Here is a 21082-nt window from a genome sequence, read left to right on the forward strand (position 1 = left end):
ATATAAATTATATATATTCATCAATGAATGAATTTAAATAAGGCTAGAAAGTTTTACGATATAAAACAGAGTAATAGTAGCGAAAAAATCTCAGGAGAATATATGGGGTCCCAATGCATTTTTAGCCACCCCTTTCGTTCTGCACTTTTGATGTGCCAGCGTATGAATGATACCTGCCTTTTGATGCCTAAAAAATACCTGCCTTTGCTATCCCAAGTTCTCAACCCCATCCCCAGCAATTCGGCAAACATCTCCCTCCTTAGTTTCATTCCATCTCTCCATTTGGTTATCACAAAGCATAATTCTTTGTTTGCTTGGTTAATCTTCATCTGGTATCTTGGAATTTTTCTTTTGTTTACGATTCTTTGGCTCTTGCTTGTGTTTGATTTCTGAGGGAGTAGAGCAAGGAAGTAGTGAAGAGTTTGGCCGAGCAAAATGGCAGGTTACCCTTTGCCTCTGTTTCCCCATGGCATCGGAGTCGTTGTGCTGCTCGGAGATTGAGTTCTCTCCTGGTTCTGACGCTGCTCAAAGCTGCTGGCTTTCCTTGAGGCTGGCTGAGTGAGGCCAGGTCAAACACTCATCAAATTTATTTAGTAAATTTGATTCTGTTTCCCATCTGCTTGTTTGGGCTCTTCCGGGGGGAGAATCTTCCCTTGCCAGAAAATGAACAGTTCTCAGATAAGAGATGGAGTTCATCACAATTCATGGTTGTACAGATGCTTCAATGTTTGTTTTTGCTGTTCTGTTCTCCTCCTTTTGTTGCATAATCACTACTGTTTCATCTTTCTAGTTTAAATTTGGACTAAAAGTTGAACTTATTTTGGACCGAGGAAGCATGTCGCACATTCGTTGCACAAAAATATACATGTTTGGTAGAATAATTCATTTGTTTTTTCTCTCTCTGAAGAACTATAGATTGGTTGAGCCCTACATGAATGCGTCACAACAGTCTGATAATCGAGAAGGCTAAGTAGCACTTGATTTTATTCCATGCATTCATTCATCATTAATTCATCCCACAGGTTATACAAATACGCGCAGATTGAAGATCAACTCAAACTCATGGTAAGCATATAAATAAACCAAATGACAATAAAATCAAGTCACTAATCAAACACAAGACAGAAGAAAAAGAGAAGAGAACGAAGGCGATCGAGGGAGAGAAGATGGCAACGACGCTGCGCGCGAGAGACGGCGGCCGGCCGGCGGGCCGTGTTACATGCCGTGGTGAGGCTTGGTGTGGCCGCCGTGCTTGCGCGCCCCGTGCTGCTTGGGCTTGCTCGGGTGGTGGTGGTGCGCCGGCGCGTGGGGGTGGCCGTGCTTCTTCGCCGGCGCCGGGTGCGCCGCCGCCGCTGTGGCCGTGAACATGAGCACGGCGAGCGCCAGCGCCACCAGAAGCCTCCTCAACAACCCCGCCATGGATGCAAAACCAACAACCTCTACCAGCTACCTCAAAATGTATGGTGTCTTCTTCCTCCTCCTCCTCTTCTTGCTATCTCTTTATCCTCTTCCTCCTGCATGTGCTAGTGGACAGTGGTTGCATATATAATACTAAATTGCGTAGAGATACGCATGCTGAGGTAGGGCTCTTCCGGGGTAGTAATCCGTGGCTCGCCATGGCCATGGGTGTCTTCTTGTTCGTTCGTTGTTAGGTCACATCAAAATGGGGGGGGATCAGGAATCGCGAAAATAATGCGACAGGATTAATTAGAGTGGAGTGGTTGATGAATTGGTTGTCGTAACTTGCTCGAGATCACGCGCCCGTCGCTGCGGTAATGATGTGTCTGTTAGGGTTAGGAAGGAAGGAAGGATCATGGATGCAGGCTCGAGCTTTTGGGTTGTGGCTGGTGGTGTGCACGTTTCTCGTGATCGATGTGAGTTGAGATAGCCATTGTTCAGTTCTGACTTTTGCTGCTAAAATTATGTACTCTATCTAACATTTTTTTTCTAATGTTCGATGTCGTTGACTTTTACATATATGTTTGATTATTTATCTTATTCAATTTTTTCTTTGTAAATATGAAAACATATTAGTTACTATTAGAGTAACTTTAATAATAAAATAAATAATAATTACACAATAATTTTTAATAACGCGAATGATCCATCATGAACTTAAAAAGTCAACTCTGTCACTCTAACAACCAGAGAGGGGAGTGTGATTTATGGTGCCCCAGGGAAGGGCTCTCTTGGTGCAGTCTCTGACTTTGTTGTGGCTGAATGATTAGGATAAGTGCATATGAAAATTGGGCTTCGAGAAAGGAAAGCTTGATCTGTTACAGCTTGTGCTATCTTGCCAACTTAAAGTTAATATAGACTCTAAACTTCTGTTAACTTATTAATGGCCACCGACAGCATCTCCGAACTTAAAAAATCTTCTGCATCTGCACAAATTCCACATTTTTATAAGGCAGACTCTAACTGGGGGAGAAGAGGAGAATCTCCTCCTTTTTTCCCCCTCAAATCATATCTGGTGCAGGTGGTGATCCATGAATTGGTGATAAGAATGTGCAATATAGTATAGTTATCGAAGTAATTTTACGGTTCTTGAGAAGATACCAAGGTTTTTTTAAAGAAAAAAAAAAGGTAACAAGAGATACCAAAATTTCAGCGTAAAGTTTTGATACCGGTTCCCCTTACACATTCTCATGATTTCACAGTCTTGGATTGGTCCAATAGTATGATGCCAAAACATGTTAGGCCTGTATAAAGTTGATGGGCCGATGAAATCAGTCCGAAGTCAGGATCGATCGCCATCGTCGGTAGCGATCTATCTCCAGGCTGGCCCAATTGGCAGAAAACTTATACAAGCTGAATTGAACTTTTATGTTTATAGTGTGATTTATCTTATATTAATTTATTTTATATTTTCTAAAAAAAATTAACTATTTATATGATATATACTTTCCGGGTTTATATTAAATTAGATAATCTCATCACATCATTATCAAAAAAATGAAAAAAAATAATTTTGAAATTGAAAAAATTAACAAGATAAATTAATATATGATATATCACTTCACAAACATGCAAATTCAAATTCTACCTTTATAAGTTATAAAAAACAAATTAAACCGAAACTATATGCACATATTCAATATTAATTTTGTTATTTTTGTTAAAACCTATAGAACTTGAATTTGACTTGGATGTTTGAGGTGTTATATATCTCATATTAATCTATCTTTTTTTTAAAAAAATTGATGACTATTTATATAACATAAAAAAAGTGAATATCCGACCGAGTGGTGAAAATACTTTCTAAGTTTATAGTATTAAATTGGATAATCTCATTTCATCATTCTGCACTCCACTAACTAGCTAGCTATATTCTCCTCCATCTTCTCTACCCTCCTCAGCACCTTCTCCTCCCTAGCGGCGATCTCCCTGGCCTCCTCCTCCGTGAACGGCGGCGGCAGCGCGCAGGGCTCGAATCCGGCGACGAACTCCTCCACGGACTCGTCCATGCACTCCCGGCGGCGGCCCTTCGCCGGGCACGCCATGGAGGCGGCGCAGATCTCGACGGCCTTCTCCGGCACGGCGGGCCTGTACCGGAGCAGCTTGCCGTACTCGGTGAGCAGGTGCAGCATGTAGTCGTAGACGTAGTCCATGCTCATCTGCTCCCTCACGAACCGGCTGCCCCGCTCGCCGATCCGCCGCGCCGCCGCCGGGTGGGCGTTGCCCCAGTCGACGGCGAGCTTGATGGAGCCGCACATGCGGGTGCGGTTGATCGGCCAGTAGTGCTCGCCGGCGACGAGCCCCCGCGAGAGGATGTCCTGGTACGGCGTCGTCACGAACAGCACCGGCGAGTCGCACGCCAGGATGTATTTCTCGCTCACCGACCACGCGTTGCCCTCTATGTATATCTTGTACCTGCCGTAATCATAGTACAAACATCCATGCATTCTACTGAGTCATATGGGTTTATCTTTTTGCTTTTCTAAAAAAAATTAAAAGATATATTTGTAAACATAAAATAATTTATAAATAAAACCTTTACACACATGTTTTTATTGATCTGAAAAGAAATGCTAAAAAAACAAACTAATATGAAAAAAATCTCAAAATTCAGGCCAAACTTAAGATTGAAAATTCAAATTTTGGTCTATAATTATAATCAGAAGTGAAAAGAATCTTTCTGTTTTTAAATGTTTGTTATCGGACGTACACTTGGTATTTTAACTTTGGACATTCGCTTTTTTAAAAAAAAAAAAAAAGTTGTACAAACACTTTGAGATACCGTATCATTAAAATTTGTTACATTCTAAACATAATTTTAAAGGTTTTGGTCATCGTAGTGTAACCTTTTCAAATTATTGACAGCTAAATTTGGAACAATATCGGTTAATAGTGATAAGTATTTGGGAACATAGAAATTAGGGTTAAAATTATACATAGTTGAAGCCATATATTTTGTGCATTGTTATGCAGTCGAAGGTAGCATGCACGAATTTCACAGGAAACATTTCGATTTATGCATAAATTGGGGGGAAAAGGTGTCATGTATTTTAACGCTATGAAAGTACCTGTGTAAACATTGTTTTGGTATGCTAGAATCTTTGAAGCCGTTTTGAATAGCATGATTCCAATCCTACAAAGTCAAATGAAAATCTTGCAATTTGGCATAAATGCATGACTAAATACTAGTGAAAATTAGACAATTAAAATTCAATTGATGCCATGAGTTTTTCTTTTATTTTGGGATGGAAGTACCTGGGTGAAGAGACGAGCGTTCCAATCTTTGCCATTGGAGGGGTTGCACTTCATGAGCTCGCCGCGGATGCGCGCCACGCCGGGGTTGCCCTTCCAGAAGGCGAACGGCTCCCGCTCCGGCCACCGGACGCGCTCGTTCTCGCGGCGCACCGCCTCCAACATCCCCGGCCACGCCCCGATGTTCACCTCCGGCCACCCCCAGAAGGACCAGTCCGGGAAGACGACGTCCAGCGTCGTCTTGTCCTTGCAGTACCGGAACACCGGCGGCGCGTCGGCCGGCGCGGCGGCGAAGTCAGCGGCGCGCACCTGGCCCGGGTCGTCGCAGGCGAACATGATGTCCACGTCGGGGACGCGGCCGGCGTACCGGCGCATCAGCTGCAGGATCCCCCACTGCGTGAACACGTCGCGCGTCTGGTACGACCGCCGGTACGTCTCCACGAACGCGCGGCCGGACACCACCACCAGCCGGAAGTAGGCGTGCCGCCGGCCGCGCTCCACCGCCTCGCGCGTGATCCCGGCGCCGCGCCACGGCCGGAGGTCGTCGTGGATGTACCGGAAGTAGTCCGGGCACGTCGGCGCCGGGTGGTCGCCGCCGCCGCCGCTGGCAGGCCTCGCCGGCAGCGATGGCTCCGCGGGGCAGGTCGCCGCGGCGGTGGCGTTGCCGCAGGAGAACGGCAGTGGCATGAGCGGCGGCGTGGAGACGTTGTGGTGGGGATGCCATTCTCGCGCGCTGGTGCTCACCATGGTGCTGTCACGTAGAAACGACTGCGTGCATGCATGGATCAGAACACGAAGCAGTTAAATCTTTCGTCGCATTGACACAAATACAGTTTTTGTTTAAAATTTCTACTTTGATAATGGAATTTGTAGTATATTTTGAACCTCCTAAATTTAAAATTTTTAAACAAATTTGGGTGTAGAAAAAGGTTTGGGTTTGAAAATAAATTTTGCGAAAGTTTATTTTTGAAATAATTTGATAAAACCGTATAAATGAAAAATATTGATAATCAACACGTCCCATTTTCGTCTAATAAAGATATACTTTCTCCGTTTTTTTACATCGTTAACTTTTTGATTTACGTTTGACCCTTCGTCTTATTCAAAAAATTTATTCAAATATACAAAATTATAAATCATACTTAAAGTTAGTTTAGTAATAAATCAAATCATAATAAAATAGTCAATAATTATATAAATTTTTTAAATAAGACGAAGAGTATAAAAAAGTCAACGCGTTAAGAAGAATCGGAGGGAGTACTGTACTACTATATTAGTCAGAACAGCAACGGGTACGCAGCTGATCTAGAACATGGTAATCAAGGAAACTATTAACCGTACAACGTTACTTGATTGACTTAGCTAGCCTGCAGTAACTTGCTGCCACATGGCACTATCAACGTGTGTACGTGTGCTCGTTTTGGACCTTGATCTTAATTCATCTATCCATGGAAAAAGAAAATTGTCCATATCAAATCAAATGCTCGGTTTGGTGGTACTGGAATTATGGAATACGATTAGCATAAGTTACCCTGTTAGTTAATGGAGTAATACTAGTTTTCCTGGTCATGGATCACTCGTTTTCTTCGCCTAATTAACACGAAATAGTGAAATGCATAAAAACATATTGACTTTGATGCTGCTGGATCAATTGATCGAAGCAAAGAACGCAAAAATTTGACACGAAAACGTATAGGATCCATGAGAGTATATGCTTACAGCGTCAAGGCCGAGCCATCGCGGGATGAGGATGAGCAGCGCGAGGAAGACGACGCCGACCATGACGGAGCCGACGCCCCTCATCCGCAGCACCGCCGGCGACGGTGGCCACCGCCGTCCGGCCTTGTTGCTCGGCGGCGGCACACCGTTCTCCACCGGCGCCAGCGCCGCCCTCTCGCCGGCGTCGCCGCCGCCGTCGGCCTGCCTGAAGAACAAGTAGCTGGAGGCTGGAGCTGCTGCTCGTGGCTACGACAAGCGTGCGAGAAAGAGAAGAGGAGTGTGTGCACGTTGCAGCGTTGCAACAATACTACTAAGTCATATATAGTTCTACTCTCTCTATAATTTTTTTATATAACGCTAATAATTTTTTTTCTACTTTTAATCGTTCGTTTTATTTAAAAATTTTATTTAAATATATAAATTTAAGTTATAATTAAAGTTCACATAATAATAAATCAAGTTATAATATAATAATTAATAATTATGTATCTTTTAAATAAAATAAATAGTTAAACGTAAACATAGCGGTGCTTACAGTCACATTACAAGTCGAGTCAACAAGCGAAACAGGGCAAGTTGAGAGAGACAATTTAGTCGAACTTCCACGAGGAATATCCTTGCAGAAGGTTGTGAAAAATTTTAAAAAAGGATTGGTAACATAAAGGGAAAAATATGGCTGCAAAACAGTGGTTACTATCACTCACACCTTGTCATCTTCCTCTCTTATCTACAGATAGGTTTGTCATTTTTTTTCTAAACATTTGTGTAGATGTGATCACACTCGTTCTTTATCACTTTATGGATATTACACATAGGCCCCTGCAAATTTAAGCTATCTAAGAAACTAGGCTAAAATATTTTAAGATAGATGATGTCGCTACATAGCTATTCACTCTCTTTATTCATAGCTAAAAATACTTATATTTTTCTTTCTATAAATGCTTATATTTTAAGATTGACATGTGCGGAGCATATAAGTTGGACACCCTCTTGAGAATTATGACCATTTTGAAAATTCCCTTCGGAGAATTCCACTTCCTTTGCTTGATTTCCAGTAGAAAAACAAAAAAAATTCGTTTGGAATGTAGTGTGTGATAGGATTAGACTATTTTGTTGGAGATTTAGATCAGCTCACACGTTCTGCATGACTAGAGCGAAACGCCGTGTTGTTTCGTGTTGGAAATCATGCTTTTTCTGTCATTTGGCAATTCGTGCAACTCCTGTACTGCCCTATACTCTTTATTCAGTGAATGACACACACACAGAGAAAGATTTTCTGAAATAATTGGTGAAAAACTTCTGGATTTAATTAAAATATTAAGGCAGGGTGAGAAAAACATGAAGGGAAGGAAGAAAGGGGTGGGTAGAGCACAACATTGAGGAACTGAAAAAAAAAAGGAAAGGGGTGTTTTTTCTCCCCTTCATCTTCTTGTAATAACCATTTCTTAAAGTTTACTCCATCTGTTTCATAATATAAGTCTTTCTAACATTGTCTAGATTCATATAGATGCTAATGAATATATATATATACCGATAAATTTAGATAAGACTGAAAAGTCTTACGATAAAACGGAGGCAATACTTAATATAATTCAGGTGGGGCTACTCGCCCCCGGCGACCACTTTAAAAAAAGAAAAATTAAGGCAGAGTTTGGCAAGTTTCCCGTGGTGCAAGGACAAATTGTACTGAAAATTTTTCGAGAAAAGGAAGGTATGGATTCCGTTGCAACGAGGAAAGATGATGTCGATGCACGATCGAATAACATGCCGAGTCTTGCAAGCACGGGTTCAGTTTGGACTTGCGAGTTATAATCAATTGATAGATCATACTGTTCTCGAATTATATATATTCATGTTTTTTTTGGACTATTGCAACAGCTGTACGTATACAGGCTTTCCTTTGAAAAGCAGGATAGGAAAAACACGATTTTGAAAGAAAATGTTAGTGTAAAATAAAGGATTACAAAAACACAGAAGAAATATATGAATTGTTGTTTGAATAGACCACGGAAAAAACACATGAATCGGGATGATCGCTATAGACTCAAAAGAGAATTTTCTAAGACATTGGAGCTCTTGCTAACTTCTCTCCAAATATACATGTATCATGTCACTCTCTAGAAATTCCATAGGATTTGGAAAATTTGAATGCTCTGTTTCAAAGGGCTAGATAGATAAAAATTTATGGGACTTGAACCTATAAATTCCTATAGTTTTTTTATGCTGTTGTAAGTACTAGTATCTACAATTACACATACCAAAATGTGTATCAACAAGGAGAAATTTTACAAGGTGCCTCCCTCTGTCCAATAATACAATATGAATTTTTCTTTTAAAGATTAAGATCGGTAAGATGAGAAACAGTTATGATTGGTTCAGACGAGTGAATGAAGTGAGAAAATTAAATGAGAGATGGTTTCGGCTGAGATGAGGAAATAGGTGAAAATTTACTTATATTCATGTACAAATTTCATATTCTAGATGTCCTTATATTGCTGCTGGACAGAGGGAGTACACAAATTGGAAGCTTGAAAGGGATGCAACATCGGAATTCAGAAACACAGAAGAGCTCAGGAAGTTACTGCACTACAACGAACAAAAGAGAGTAGTATAAAAACAGTACAGCAGTTAAAATGATGAAGTCAGTCCATACCCTGCTTACTGCTCTGCTCTACTCTAATAACTCTGATTTGTATATGTGTGTAACACCATTGTACATTTTGAACCATATATACAGACATCACTGTCCTCAAATTTTGTTTTGTAAATTTTGGGCAGTAGAACTGGCGTTCCAACCAACCACCAACAGAGAAGCAATCGGCTCCTACAACATTTGACTGTCTATACATGTGTGTCTTTAATGTGATACTGTCTCTGTCTGCATTGTTCAGTTTGAAGAAAACGCTGAACAAGCAGAAGTTCAGAACTCCAGCCCGCTGTTCATCTGAATAGAGAACCAGGGCCTACCAAAGCTATGGAGGGGAGCGTCAACTCTCAACACTAACCCTGAACTTGCTGCACTCCCATTTAGCTTAGATCTCCCAATCTGCAATATACAGAATAAAAAAAACCATTACCACAGAGGTTAAAATTAAGTAAAAAAAACAATTTTGCAGGACAATTTCGTTAGCAGTTAACTTAAAGCTATGTTGAAACACTGTACAGACCGATATAGACGCATAGGCAGAAGGAGAAGCAGTGTGAGAGTAGCCACAGACAACACCAGCATTCTCATTCAAAGAATGGATCAACTCCATGGACAAACCCGGACGGCTTCCACCGAACGTAGGGCATATGCTGTTCATCAGAGCGACATGACAGTCAGTTTGGATGCCAATTTCAGCTAAATTGATGCAAGTCATATATTAGAACTTGCAAATTCAAATCCGTTTAATGGACCGTGAAAATTGCACGTATCATTGAGGAACAATCTGAATGTAAAAAAATAAAAATAAAAGCATAGGTGTTCAAAGACATTTGCCTGAATTGTAGGGCTGGTTGCATGATAAGGCCACATCTCTTCCATGACAATGTCTGGACAGTCCCTAGTGAGAGAGACTTATCTGGCCACTGTACCATTGGAGTGATGCTTCCTCCACTCCTGTTCTGGAAGCAACTGAGATCACATTGTAAGTACTAAGTGCGGCAATGCGGAACGGCAGCGAAGAAGCTTCAGGCTGCAGAAAATCTCAGATAAATTTTGGAGTTTGGCAGCTGACCTTGAAAGAGTAGCTAAGCTTCTTCTCTCCTGGGAATTTTGCATGGGCTTGAAAGATCCCACGACATAGAGGAAGAAATGCTCTAGTAGTGAACCCGTCGCCGGCTACATATCTTAGCTGCCCGTTGGGAAATTGCATGTCCATGAATGACTGTTAAATTTGGAAGAACAAGATCAGGCAGGGGAAACTATAAATAGAGTAAATTTTCAGATAAGAAGTACTAATATGAATGTTCAGCTGACCACATTGGGCACATAGAACAGCATAATTAAGCTCAATTTGCAGGAGAGGCACACCCAATTGACAGTCCTCTCATTCTAGCATGAGCTATGAGATGAAAGAAAAAATTGTAGAGAAAATTCCGAAACTTACACAGGTGAATGGATTTAGGCAAATCATTGACATGAAGAACCATCTTCTGTGAGCTGACCAGTAAGCAGGACAGACTGAATGCACCCCATTCTGTGCAGACATAGCATAATCATTCATAGTTTAGCAACACATCATTAGCACGAAATTTGCACATAAAAATGGTGTCATTCTCTCATGGATGAAACTGCAATTGCATTGATCATTTGGTGAAAAGATTTCAAAATATGGTCAGTTCTGTGTGTACCTTGCGCTCAAAGCCGTACCAGATGAGATGGCGCTTGGACAGGTGCACCGGGAACAGCAGCGTGGTGTCGCGCACGAAGAGGACTGGGCCGAGCTGCACCATGAACAGCGGCGGCGCGCCGCCGTCGCCTCCTCCCGTCGCGGCGCTGCTGTGCGACGCCTCGGCGCGCCACAGGTCGCCCCTCGCCACCACCGAGCTCTCCACGTCGTTCGTCCGGCTGTCGTACGTCGCCGACAGGTTCATGCTCCCCTGCACCACCCAAGAATGGCTCCTTTAATCGCCGATGATCTCCATGGCGGGAGCGCGCACGCGCGCGCGCGTGTGGTTTCGGTTCTTGCCTGCGACGGCGCGAACCGGCCGGAGACGCCGCCGATCGGGTCGTGCCCGGTGCCGACGCCGCCGCTGTCCTTGCTGACCCGCGCATCGGCGGCGGAGGCGGCGGCGGCGCTCCTGGCGCCTCCGTTTCTCCTGTGCCGCTGCAAGAAGGCGACGTCGATGCCGTCGTCGATGCGCAATCTGCGGAACACGTCGCCCACGGCGCGGCCCAGGCGGCCCCCCGCGTCGAGCACGGCCGCGGCGACGCCGGACAGCTGCGCCTTCTGCGGCGGCTGCGGGAGCGGTATGAACGCGGCGATGCGGCGCGCGAGGTCATCGGCGGCGGCGGCGGCGGCCATGGGCGGATGTGATGGCGCGCCGGGCTCGGGGTGAGGTGAGATCGAGGCTGGCCGCCGGTGGATAAGGGACTCGTGGCGGGAACAAGTTGGGGAGGAGGAGGAGAATAGGATGGAGGGGAGCCTCGAGTGGACCCGGTGTATGAACCGGCGCTGCGGTGGTGGTGCGGCGCATGTGTGGTGGTTCTGTGGACGCGGTCCATCAGAGGAGGTTGTGAGCAAACCATGGTCGAAAAGCGGTTGAAGAGTAAGAGAGGTGTTGTTATGTGGGCCTTATCCTGCCCCGGCCCAAAGGCGGCCCATATCAAAGCCTATGAGCATGATTTTTATTTTCTCCATATAAGATTTCTAGCCTGGTTTAGATTCATCAATTGATCGATGCATATAATTTATATATAGGTTAGATTTATTAGCATCTATATAAATCTAGCCAGGTCTAAAATATCGGAGTATTATTTTTCACTTCCATGATCCAAAATTCCAATGCATTACCTCATACACCACGAAGACTTTGATTTGATATACATCTCTTGTTCTTTGGAGAAATTGTTATTTGTCATCGGCAAAACTTGCTTTCGCTAGAATGACGCTCCTAGCGTTGGTTTCGTTACAATACTATTTTGAAACTAGTGCAACACTTTGAAATACCATTTTTATTCATTTGATGCAAAGAAAAAATGTTTTTTGCTTTTTTCTTCCTAGGTGTGTTTACTAAATTACCCCTAGTGTACAGATAATAAGCTAATTCAACAGATCAAATAGTATGGGCAATTAGATAAATACTTTTGAAAACAAAAAATATAAGGAAGCATACAATATCAAATAAGGTGGTGAGTCAAGCCATGCATTTATTACAAACCAAAGTACATATGAAAAATAAAACCAAATTATAGATGCACCAATACAACACTCAAATATAATTTCAAGTGCTTCAATAATATTTGAGTAGTTCACTTGATTAATATTTCAACAGAGCACCCACAATTATAAAGTTTAGGTTAGGGTTTTGGGTTCCATCCACACTTAATTTTGCAAGGGACTTAAGTCTTTATTTTTAAGTCAATGGGCTAGGGGTGCAAATATCATTTCACCATAAAAATAGTGTCGATTGGTTTTTTTAGAAGAAATGAAAGAAATGGCATTTAAACGTGTTGCACTATTTTAGGAATAGCATTTGAGAGAAGCCAAAACTAGAAATGACATTACAATGAAATCATGTTTTGAGAAGGACACAATAGCAATTTGATAACAATTTTCATGTAACTTACAACTCTCAATTATGCTCCCATATACGACTCTATCCATCAATTGCTTCATTATAATATGAAACTCAACTCACCATGAATAAAAGTTGTGTTCCTTTGTCCTATTCTTTAATTAACGTGGTAATTTATAAGCCACCAAAGTGTATGTGGTATCTTATTTATGATATATACTGATAATATATACTCGATCTGTTTCAAGAACTTTTAGCCTTCCTAGAATACATGTATATATTTTAGATATGACAGAAAAGTCTTAAATTATTAAATGGAGGGGTAGTATAAAAAATTGAAACAATCCTAATCCTAACACAAACCTGGCCTTTTCAAGCAAAGTCAGGGCCAACTCAGGCTTACCCATGTACGTCTCACCATTGGAGTTTCAACTAATCAATTAAGCGACGTTAAGCTAGCATTGCATGACTTGATCTACCATTATTAGTGGGTCCTATGCCTATGTCGTCTTCACTTACGCTGTGTTTACCTCTCAAACCTACCAAAGTACCAACTCGCTGGAGCTGAGTCATCCTGGCCTACAGCTTGTGTGCCATGTCACCCCTCAGGAAAAAAAAAATGAACATATAATATTTATATTTCATCCCTTAACGATAAGAATATAGGCAGCTTTTGGATCATTTCATCAAACACAAAAACCATGCCATTCTTGGGGAAAAAAGGCTTAAAAATAGTAAAATAATTAATCAAAATTAACACACACACTTATATTAATTTGATACTTGCAATATCATCTGAACAAGCATGCATATAAAAACTCGGATATTAGAGAATGACCTAATATCAATTAAATAGTTAGAAGTGAGACTTCGAACCCAAACTGATTAGCGTATGAAGCTAGCTAGAAGACCTCTGGATATTTCTCAACAAGCATGCATATGACTTAATTTGTCCATCCAACTTAAAAGTATAACTACCTACAATTTATATGAGAGATTAAGGTTAAGCTAAAAAATAGTTGTGATTGATTCGGGTAAGAAATGACTGTGATCGTGATTGGTTCGAATAAGCAAATATATGAAGCAATTAAACAAGGGATGATTATGACTGATTGAGATTGGGTAAGTATAGGTTGATAAGTAATTATATTTTGAGATAAATTTAAATTCTACGCATAGATATATTTTGAGACAGATGGAGTAAATGATTTTATGATAAACATATGTCTAAATTCCGTTGCCCGAGCAATTACTCAAAGAGTCAAGACAGTCATACTTAGAATATGCGATAGTTCAGATCGATACGTTGGAGAAGCTGCATGTATACTTTCTTTTAGCGCATAAAACAAACTGAAAATTTCGCGTGCACACTTCATTATAATACAGCATGTGTATGCATGCAATTTCTGGTTGATGCCGAAAATAACAACGCTTAACAATCTTAATCCAGTTCTTTTCGATGATAATCCATTTGCCAAATTGCCTTCCGCGCGTGCGTCTGATTGGGATCACATCAAAGATGAGTTGGTTTCAGTAGCTTATGGTTGAACTCTGCTAAGTTGTTATAATTAAATTAATATAAACATGCCAGCTTGTCGGCAACTGTGTGGATATACATGTCAAGTAGGTTGCGTCCTTTTCGGTCTGTTTATTTCTCGATTTTTACGCGTATATTTTTTAAACCGGTAAGCAGTATATTTCGTTAAAATATTTTTATATAAAAATCATTATCTCACCTTTTATAGAGTAGATTTTTAATTTTATATCAATTAATTTTTATCATTTATACTATTAAATAGATATAAAAAACAAGACATTCTTTCATCTTCCATAAATAAAAAGAACACATACTTTAATATTGTTAGCCCGACGAAACTTTTGGAATATAAATTACTTTTTAACATCTATCTGTAGTTCTACGGTACTACCATAGCTTAATATTATGTGATTTTGCGATACTATGACCGAGATATGCACTTCGGTCGAAATATCTGCAGTTAAATTCTATAGAATTTACCCTATGATAATTTCTAGACTTCCATAACGACCATAGTTACTTCTGATGTTGGCAAAACGTACTGGATGACACAGTTTCAATTTTGGACCGATTAATGTCAAATTGATATTCTTTTATAAGGTCTACTGACTTTGGGAAACGGATAAGAAACCAATAAGGATGAGGGGAAGATGCATGCTAGGGATGCTTAAGAAAGTAAAACGCGCAACATATTAATTATTGGCTCTTTAATTTGGCGTTTATCCATGTAACCATCCATCCATCCATCTTGTATGTATATGTCAAAGTCAGAAAAAGGACAGCGGTGGAGCCACAAATGAGTAGGAGGTTTCTGATCTTTTTAAGCTGAGACTGAAAAATGCTGAAAAAACACCTTCTTCAATTATCATTCCTGTCATAATATTTATGAATTCTGATTACCACAAGTGAACAGCAAATAATTAGCTCTAGTAAGGCACAGGGTGAAACACATCGACAAAAACTAATTTTTGATCTGCAGCTGCAGCCTGCAGGTGAAAAAGTGCAGAGTTGTCACTCTGTCCGAGTCCGAGGATATTATTCAGATTTGCAGCAGGGATGGCTGATGTCTGAACAATCAGGTATGGATACAGACATCCAAGTGACAGAATCGAATCGAGCTGCTTTCAGATTACAATACGGCCAAAGATGTTAGAACGTACGAACCGGACAGAGTCTGAAAGAGAAGCAACAGTTTGCCTGAAAGAAATGGTGCCTTCTTCACGCAGGCAACAAAACATTATGAATATGAATATGCATGCATGAACGGACTCTGAATATATTTGTTGTGATTCTGAACTGTATCATATCGCCTCGTTTGGGCAGATGTCTGAAGCACTCACTGTATCTGCATGAGCAAATCTCCGAGTTGGAAAGCAGCTGTTGGCTTTGCAGCCCGTGTTCCATTGAGCCGAGCAACATGAGGCGTTTTCTTGGAAGGAAAGCCTTCCCAGCTGCAAGGCAACAACTACACAGACAGACTGACTGACTGCTGTTCTTTCGCCTTTTCTTTAATATCATTAATTTAGGTATTCTGAACGTCATCATGAGCTAATGACGGTAGATGTGTACTAGTTTAGCATTTGTTTAGTTCACGAAAATATTAGGGTTAACTGTAACATCGAATATTTGACCGGATATCGGAAGACTATTTCGACTAGTAATTGAAAAACTAATTACATAGAGTGTCCGAAAACTACGAGACAAATTTTTTTAAGCTAATTAATCAGTCATTAGCATATATGAGTTACTGTAGCAGCTATGGACTAATTAGACTCAAAAGGTTCATCTCGCAAATTCCTTACAAACTGTGTAATTAATTATTATTTAACCATATTTAATGTTTTATACATGTGTCTAAAGATTTGATGTGACGGACGAACGTGGAATTTGTTGGGAATTGTTAGGGCCTTCACCAAACAATTTTGAGCTCTGTTTTTCAGTCTGGATACCTCACTTATCTGGCCGAATTCAGAAGGCACAGTCTCTCGTTTTATCTTTTCGAGTGAATCAGCTTAAAAATTCATAGGCATATCGGCATTCTAAACTTCTAATCTCAGCTTAAATTCAATCGTAGCATGTCCAGCTGTCCCATGACAGAAAGAAAAGAAAATAATTTATGACACACGGTAATGCAACCAAATAAAGAAGACGCGGAGTTACCAGTTTCAGGTGCTAACCGTTGCTTCAAGGGACTAGGCACGCGTCTAATTAAACCCTGGATACATACATCGATCACAAGCCACCCAGACAAATATCACGCATAACCATTAGCATGTAACCACCGGTTAACCGCACGTCGTAATCTGAACCTGCCAAACGCTTGGGGTGATGGTTTAGCCAAACAATATATTTACAAAAAATAGACTATCGATCACAATTTATGAATAAAGTTTTTATATTTATATTCTTAGCAATCTAAAAACAATGACTGAAAAATAGACTATGATAAAAAATTCAAATGAACTTAAACTTTAAGGTTTAAAATTTAAATTTTGGTTTATAAGCTTAAACAGAAACAAAATACAGAGGTGTAAGAAAGCAGGCCAATATTTCTCTTTATCATTACATGCATAAGTCAGTTCAACCCAAAAATTAAAAGCGGGCAATTTGCTTATAGCTTAGTAAGTGAATTGTTTTTTTACTATTGGTTGTTGTGTTCGATGGTTCTACGCCATGTACCTTGTTCTTTTCTCCTATTGATTATGTATTATCGTTGGCATAATTTTTAAATTTCTAAACCATAGGTTTATAAGTACAAGTTTATCGTACGATATATTTAAATCAAAATTTTAACTTTGTAATGGTTAATTTAACCGTTTATACTCTTAAATATCTAATACGGAATCAGATATTAACTAAGAAAATCTAAAAGAATCTCCAAGTATTCTAAGTAATTTTATGTTTTTAGTCAAGTTGTTATTTTAGAATTTACCATCAATCAAGGCAGGAATGAATTGCATTATGTTTGTAAAAAAAAAAAGTTTCCGCTTGCTGTCTTGAATTGTCCTCGCATGTCAGCTAGCTAATGTAGCTATGTATAGCTGCCGGCGAGATGTATGCTGTGTTGGTGTTGTCCCTACGCCTCCATCGATCGATCCTCCTGTGATTGTTTGGCTAGCCAAACAGTATATTTATAAATAAAAAATAATTTCTAAATAAAAAATTATATATTCTTAATTTTATATATATTCTTGATGATCTAAAGGTCATGACTTATAAAATTAAATATAGTAAAAAATCTTAAAATTAACATTAAACTTTAAATTTAAGGTTAAAAATCAAAATTTTAGCTTATAAATGTAGGCGAAAAAACGGTGACTTAGTGGCTGTTTGTTTGGAGGGGCTAATCCATAAGTCTTTCCACTTTAGTTCCTTTTAGCCCCTAAAATATTAAACAGGATGGACTAACAGAAACTAAAGCTATTAATGTCCATAAGTCTCTGTGAGAGATGTTAAAAGAGATTAAAGGCTTATAGCACGCATATTTCACTGTTTTAGGCTTATAGCGTGCTGTATACTATTGATAGATCATTTAATAAGATTTTAGTTTTTTTAGTTCTCCTAAACAAACATGATAGTACGGAAAAAACTTATGTTTTAGTACAGTACTAAGACGAAACAAACACTACCCTAGTTCGTCCGCCAATCAATTCAACCACACGCGTCTCTTGCCGCCTATATAAACCCTCCCTAATTCCCTCCAAATCTTCCCCGGCCGGCTCGATCGATCGATCTCTCCCTCCACCTCGGAAACCCACCAGCGGCCAGCTGCAAACTGCTCCAGCTCACTCACTCACTCAGCTGCGATGGCCTCGGCATCGTGCAGATTGGCGGCGGCCGTGCTGCTCCTGGCGCTCCTCGTGGCGATCCTGGCGCCGCCGGCGACCACGTGCGTGGACGCTGCGCGGGCACTCTCGTTGCTCGCCGCGGCCGGAGAGGCGCCGCCGCGGGAACGGCAGAATGCGGCGGAGACGACGACGACGCCCCCACCGCCGGCGGCGCCATTCGCCGGGCCCGCGGCGGCGCGGCTCCTCGGCTCCGTCCCGAGCCCAGGGATCGGGCACTAGCCAATTTAGCTCTAATCCATTAGAGTTCGTTTCGTGTTGCTGCTGTTGAATTTTTTTTCATTTTCGTTTTCGTTTTCGTTTTCGATCTCGATCGAGTGAGTGATTGGAGGTTGAGTACGGTAGGAAGGCAAGTTTGCTTTTTTTTTTTTCTTAGACGTGCGTTTGACGTGCGAGCGAGCTGCAGCTTTGCGTGTGGTACGTGTGGCCGCGGTGTGCATTGTTGGCTCTGCTTTGTTATGTTGTTATAACTTTGTAGCTTGTACATAGCAAGTATTAATTCCATTCATTTATTCCATGTTGTTTTCATTTCTCCATCTGTACATGACTGACATGTCGGATTGTATTATGTTCTTGGATGGATGTGAGAATTCGACAAGTAGAGGGCCATTTTTGGGGGTTTTTTTAAAAGAAAGAGCAATTTTACCGTTACTGAGAAGGTATTAGGAGATATCAAAATTTTAGTGTAAAATAGAGGTACCAAATTTAAATAAAAAAATGGTATCTCTTGGTATCTTCACAACGACTATAAAATTGCTGTAAAAAAAAGTCTAAATGACATATTTAAAACAAAAAATAATTTATGAACAAAACTTTTATATATGTGTTAATAGCTTTCTAAAAGCCAAAGCTAGAAAATAAACTATAATCAAATTAAAAACCACAAAACCAATTACAAATTTAAAGTTAAATTTTAATATTGATTTATAAGCGCAAGCGAAAACCAAAAATAGGGGTTAGTCATTTTGAACCGCTTCAAACTGGTCTGTTGATGTTAGAAGATTTGTAGGTTCTGTACGTGGTTTTACTAATAGTTGTTACCCACGCGGTTTTACTTTTATTTAATGTTTTTTAAAGACGTGCGGTTTTATTTAGTAGTAATTAGTAATGTTGATGATTATGTATGTAGAGATTGTCTATGCTGTGAATACAACCAAATATATCCAATCATATATTTAATACAGCCAACATCAAAATAACATACTATATCTAGGTTCATCTAATGTGAAAAACTAAATAGTTGCATGTGGATCTATTTAGAAAGGCCAAACTCATCATGTATGAGGAAGATGGGCCAAAGTAGAGAAATACAAGCAATTAAACAAACCCATATAATAACATTATCGTATACTACTCCATCCCAAAAAACGACAATTTTTGGGTTTCTCTAGATTTAGCGTTTGACCATCCGTCTTATTTAAAAAATTTATTAAAAGATTTAAAAAAAATAATCATATGTGAAGTACTATTCATGTTTTATCACGTAGTAACAATAAAAATATTAATCATAAAAATTTTTCAAATAAGACGAATAGTTAAAAATTTTATCCAAAAACTCAGAAATTCGTTTATTTTGGGACGGAGGTTGTACGGTTTAAAAATAAAAACCATTTGTGATTCCTCTATTTAGAGGGTTGGCTGAGGACACTATTTGGGTAGTCAATATTTTGTAAAATGAAAAGGAAAAAAGAAAAAGAAGGTGTGTTCACAGACAATCACGTACACATTATTTTATCTAGAATCCTCTGTGACAATGCTTAAAGCCTTCGTGTCTTCGCTAAATTTGAATTTCACGCTCATCTCAAATGAAAAGGTATGGCACACCTCCTCTTAATATTGTTTCACCAATCTTTTTGCTTATGTATATGTTTATAATTTAAATTTTTAACATTAAAATTAAAGTTAATTTTATGATTTTTTTCACCGAAGTTTATTTTCCAGCCTTGGCTTTTTGATCATAAGAATATGTATATAAAATTTTATCTATAAATTATTTTTTATTTATAAATATGTTATATAAATTTTTACATGAAAAGTTGAACAATCACCCGGTAACGAAACTCGTCCCATAAACGATGATCAATCTACTGCCATGTCCAACTGTATTTCTATCATCTAGCACTGCCGACCTAGCTTTCAGTCTCAAGCATATGTTGGTTAATGTCGTCACTGAGGCTAACACAACCCACTTGACTATCTCTGGATAGCTTACATTATTTGTATATCGTTTCAAATTAAAGTGGTTCTACGTTCCATCGTACTTGTTCAGTTAAATTACAGCTAGTATCTGATGCCGACTTGTAATTCAGTCACTTCTACTGTGACACCTGCCTTCGCCGACAGCAGCTGAGGGTGCGTTCAGTCCTCAAAAATTTTGCGGGAGAGGGTTATATCGACGCGTATGGTTATTAAACGTAGTTTAATTATAAAATAAATTTTAGATTTCGTCTGGAATCCACGAGACGAACTCTTTTTTAGTCTAATTAATCTATCATTAGCACATATTGGTTAATGTAGCACTTATGGTTAATCATGTGCTAATTAGGCTCAAAAGATTCGTCCCACGATTTCCCCAATAACTATGTAATTAGTTTTAATGTTTATGTATATTTAATGTTTTATTTAAATATCAAAAAATCGATGTGATGTTTTTAGAAAAAGTTTTTGGAAACTAAACGGACCGTAAATCTGAGCTTTGATCAACTCTGAGCAGGCTGTGAGTTTGAATGGAAGGGAGGAAGAAGAGGATAATGATTGTGCAAAATAAGGTCTTTCGTAATTTCGTCAGCGAATGATTAAGTGAGTGTCAGTTACTATAAACTTAAAAATGGGTCAATATGATTTTTATAGTAACTTTTAGGTTGAAAATTTTTAGAAAAATATTTGGAAAAACATGTTTATGCAAAAGAGGGGGTTTCACCATATCCCTTTGTGCCCAACGCACATTGCAATTGGCAATTTTTATGGCTGGTCCCTTTTTTTTACTATTTTGAACGATAAAATTAATAAGAATGTTTCACGTCTCCACCAGGGAGCAAGATCCGGTGCA

At 39.7% G+C, this 21082-nt stretch overlaps 2 protein-coding genes across 3 annotated transcripts; both read right to left on the bottom strand.

Annotated features, from left to right (window-relative positions):
* Window positions 1–3150: 3150 nt before the first annotated feature.
* On the bottom strand, window positions 3151–6705 carry LOC102699415 (O-glucosyltransferase rumi-like). Of its 2 annotated transcripts, XM_040525310.1 has the most exons (4): window positions 6430–6705; window positions 4714–5478; window positions 4527–4591; window positions 3247–3873 (listed from the first exon to the last, which is right to left on the bottom strand). In XM_040525310.1, the coding sequence occupies exons 1-4, from the start codon at window positions 6511–6513 to the stop codon at window positions 3318–3320; spliced, it is 1470 nt and encodes a 489-aa protein (XP_040381244.1). In that variant the 5' UTR covers window positions 6514–6705; the 3' UTR covers window positions 3247–3317. The 2 variants fall into 2 exon arrangements, with proteins under 2 accessions (XP_040381245.1, XP_040381244.1); XM_040525311.1 differs by lacking the exon at window positions 4527–4591 and having other exon boundaries at window positions 3151–3873.
* Window positions 6706–8999: 2294 nt separating this feature from the next.
* On the bottom strand, window positions 9000–11489 carry LOC102699695. The gene is made up of 7 exons (XM_040525080.1): window positions 11103–11489; window positions 10765–11013; window positions 10521–10610; window positions 10149–10298; window positions 9911–10035; window positions 9597–9726; window positions 9000–9475 (listed from the first exon to the last, which is right to left on the bottom strand). Exons 1-7 carry the CDS (start codon window positions 11436–11438, stop codon window positions 9350–9352), a joined length of 1206 nt encoding a protein of 401 aa, XP_040381014.1. The 5' UTR covers window positions 11439–11489; the 3' UTR covers window positions 9000–9349.
* Between the last annotated feature and the right edge of the window lie 9593 nt (window positions 11490–21082).

This window comes from Oryza brachyantha, chromosome 6, assembly GCF_000231095.2.
Source record: "Oryza brachyantha chromosome 6, ObraRS2, whole genome shotgun sequence".
Classification (NCBI taxonomy): domain Eukaryota; kingdom Viridiplantae; phylum Streptophyta; class Magnoliopsida; order Poales; family Poaceae; genus Oryza; species Oryza brachyantha.

What these genes read in the sequence shown, in the direction of transcription:
- LOC102699415 (XM_040525310.1), bottom strand. Translation starts at nt 6,513, where the DNA reads ATGAGGGGCGTCGGCTCCGTCATGGTCGGCGTCGTCTTCCTCGCGCTG. An exon ending in ACGCTCGTCTCTTCACCCAG is followed by an intron (nt 4,592 to 4,713) that starts GTACTTCCATCC and finishes TTGACTTTGTAG; the next exon opens with GATTGGAATCATGCTATTCA. An exon ending in CCAAAACAATGTTTACACAG is followed by an intron (nt 3,874 to 4,526) that starts GTACTTTCATAG and finishes TGATTACGGCAG; the next exon opens with GTACAAGATATACATAGAGG.
- LOC102699695 (XM_040525080.1), bottom strand. Translation starts at nt 11,438, where the DNA reads ATGGCCGCCGCCGCCGCCGCCGATGACCTCGCGCGCCGCATCGCCGCG. An exon ending in GGTACGGCTTTGAGCGCAAG is followed by an intron (nt 10,611 to 10,764) that starts GTACACACAGAA and finishes ATGTCTGCACAG; the next exon opens with AATGGGGTGCATTCAGTCTG. An exon ending in CAACCAGCCCTACAATTCAG is followed by an intron (nt 9,727 to 9,910) that starts GCAAATGTCTTT and finishes TCTGATGAACAG; the next exon opens with CATATGCCCTACGTTCGGTG.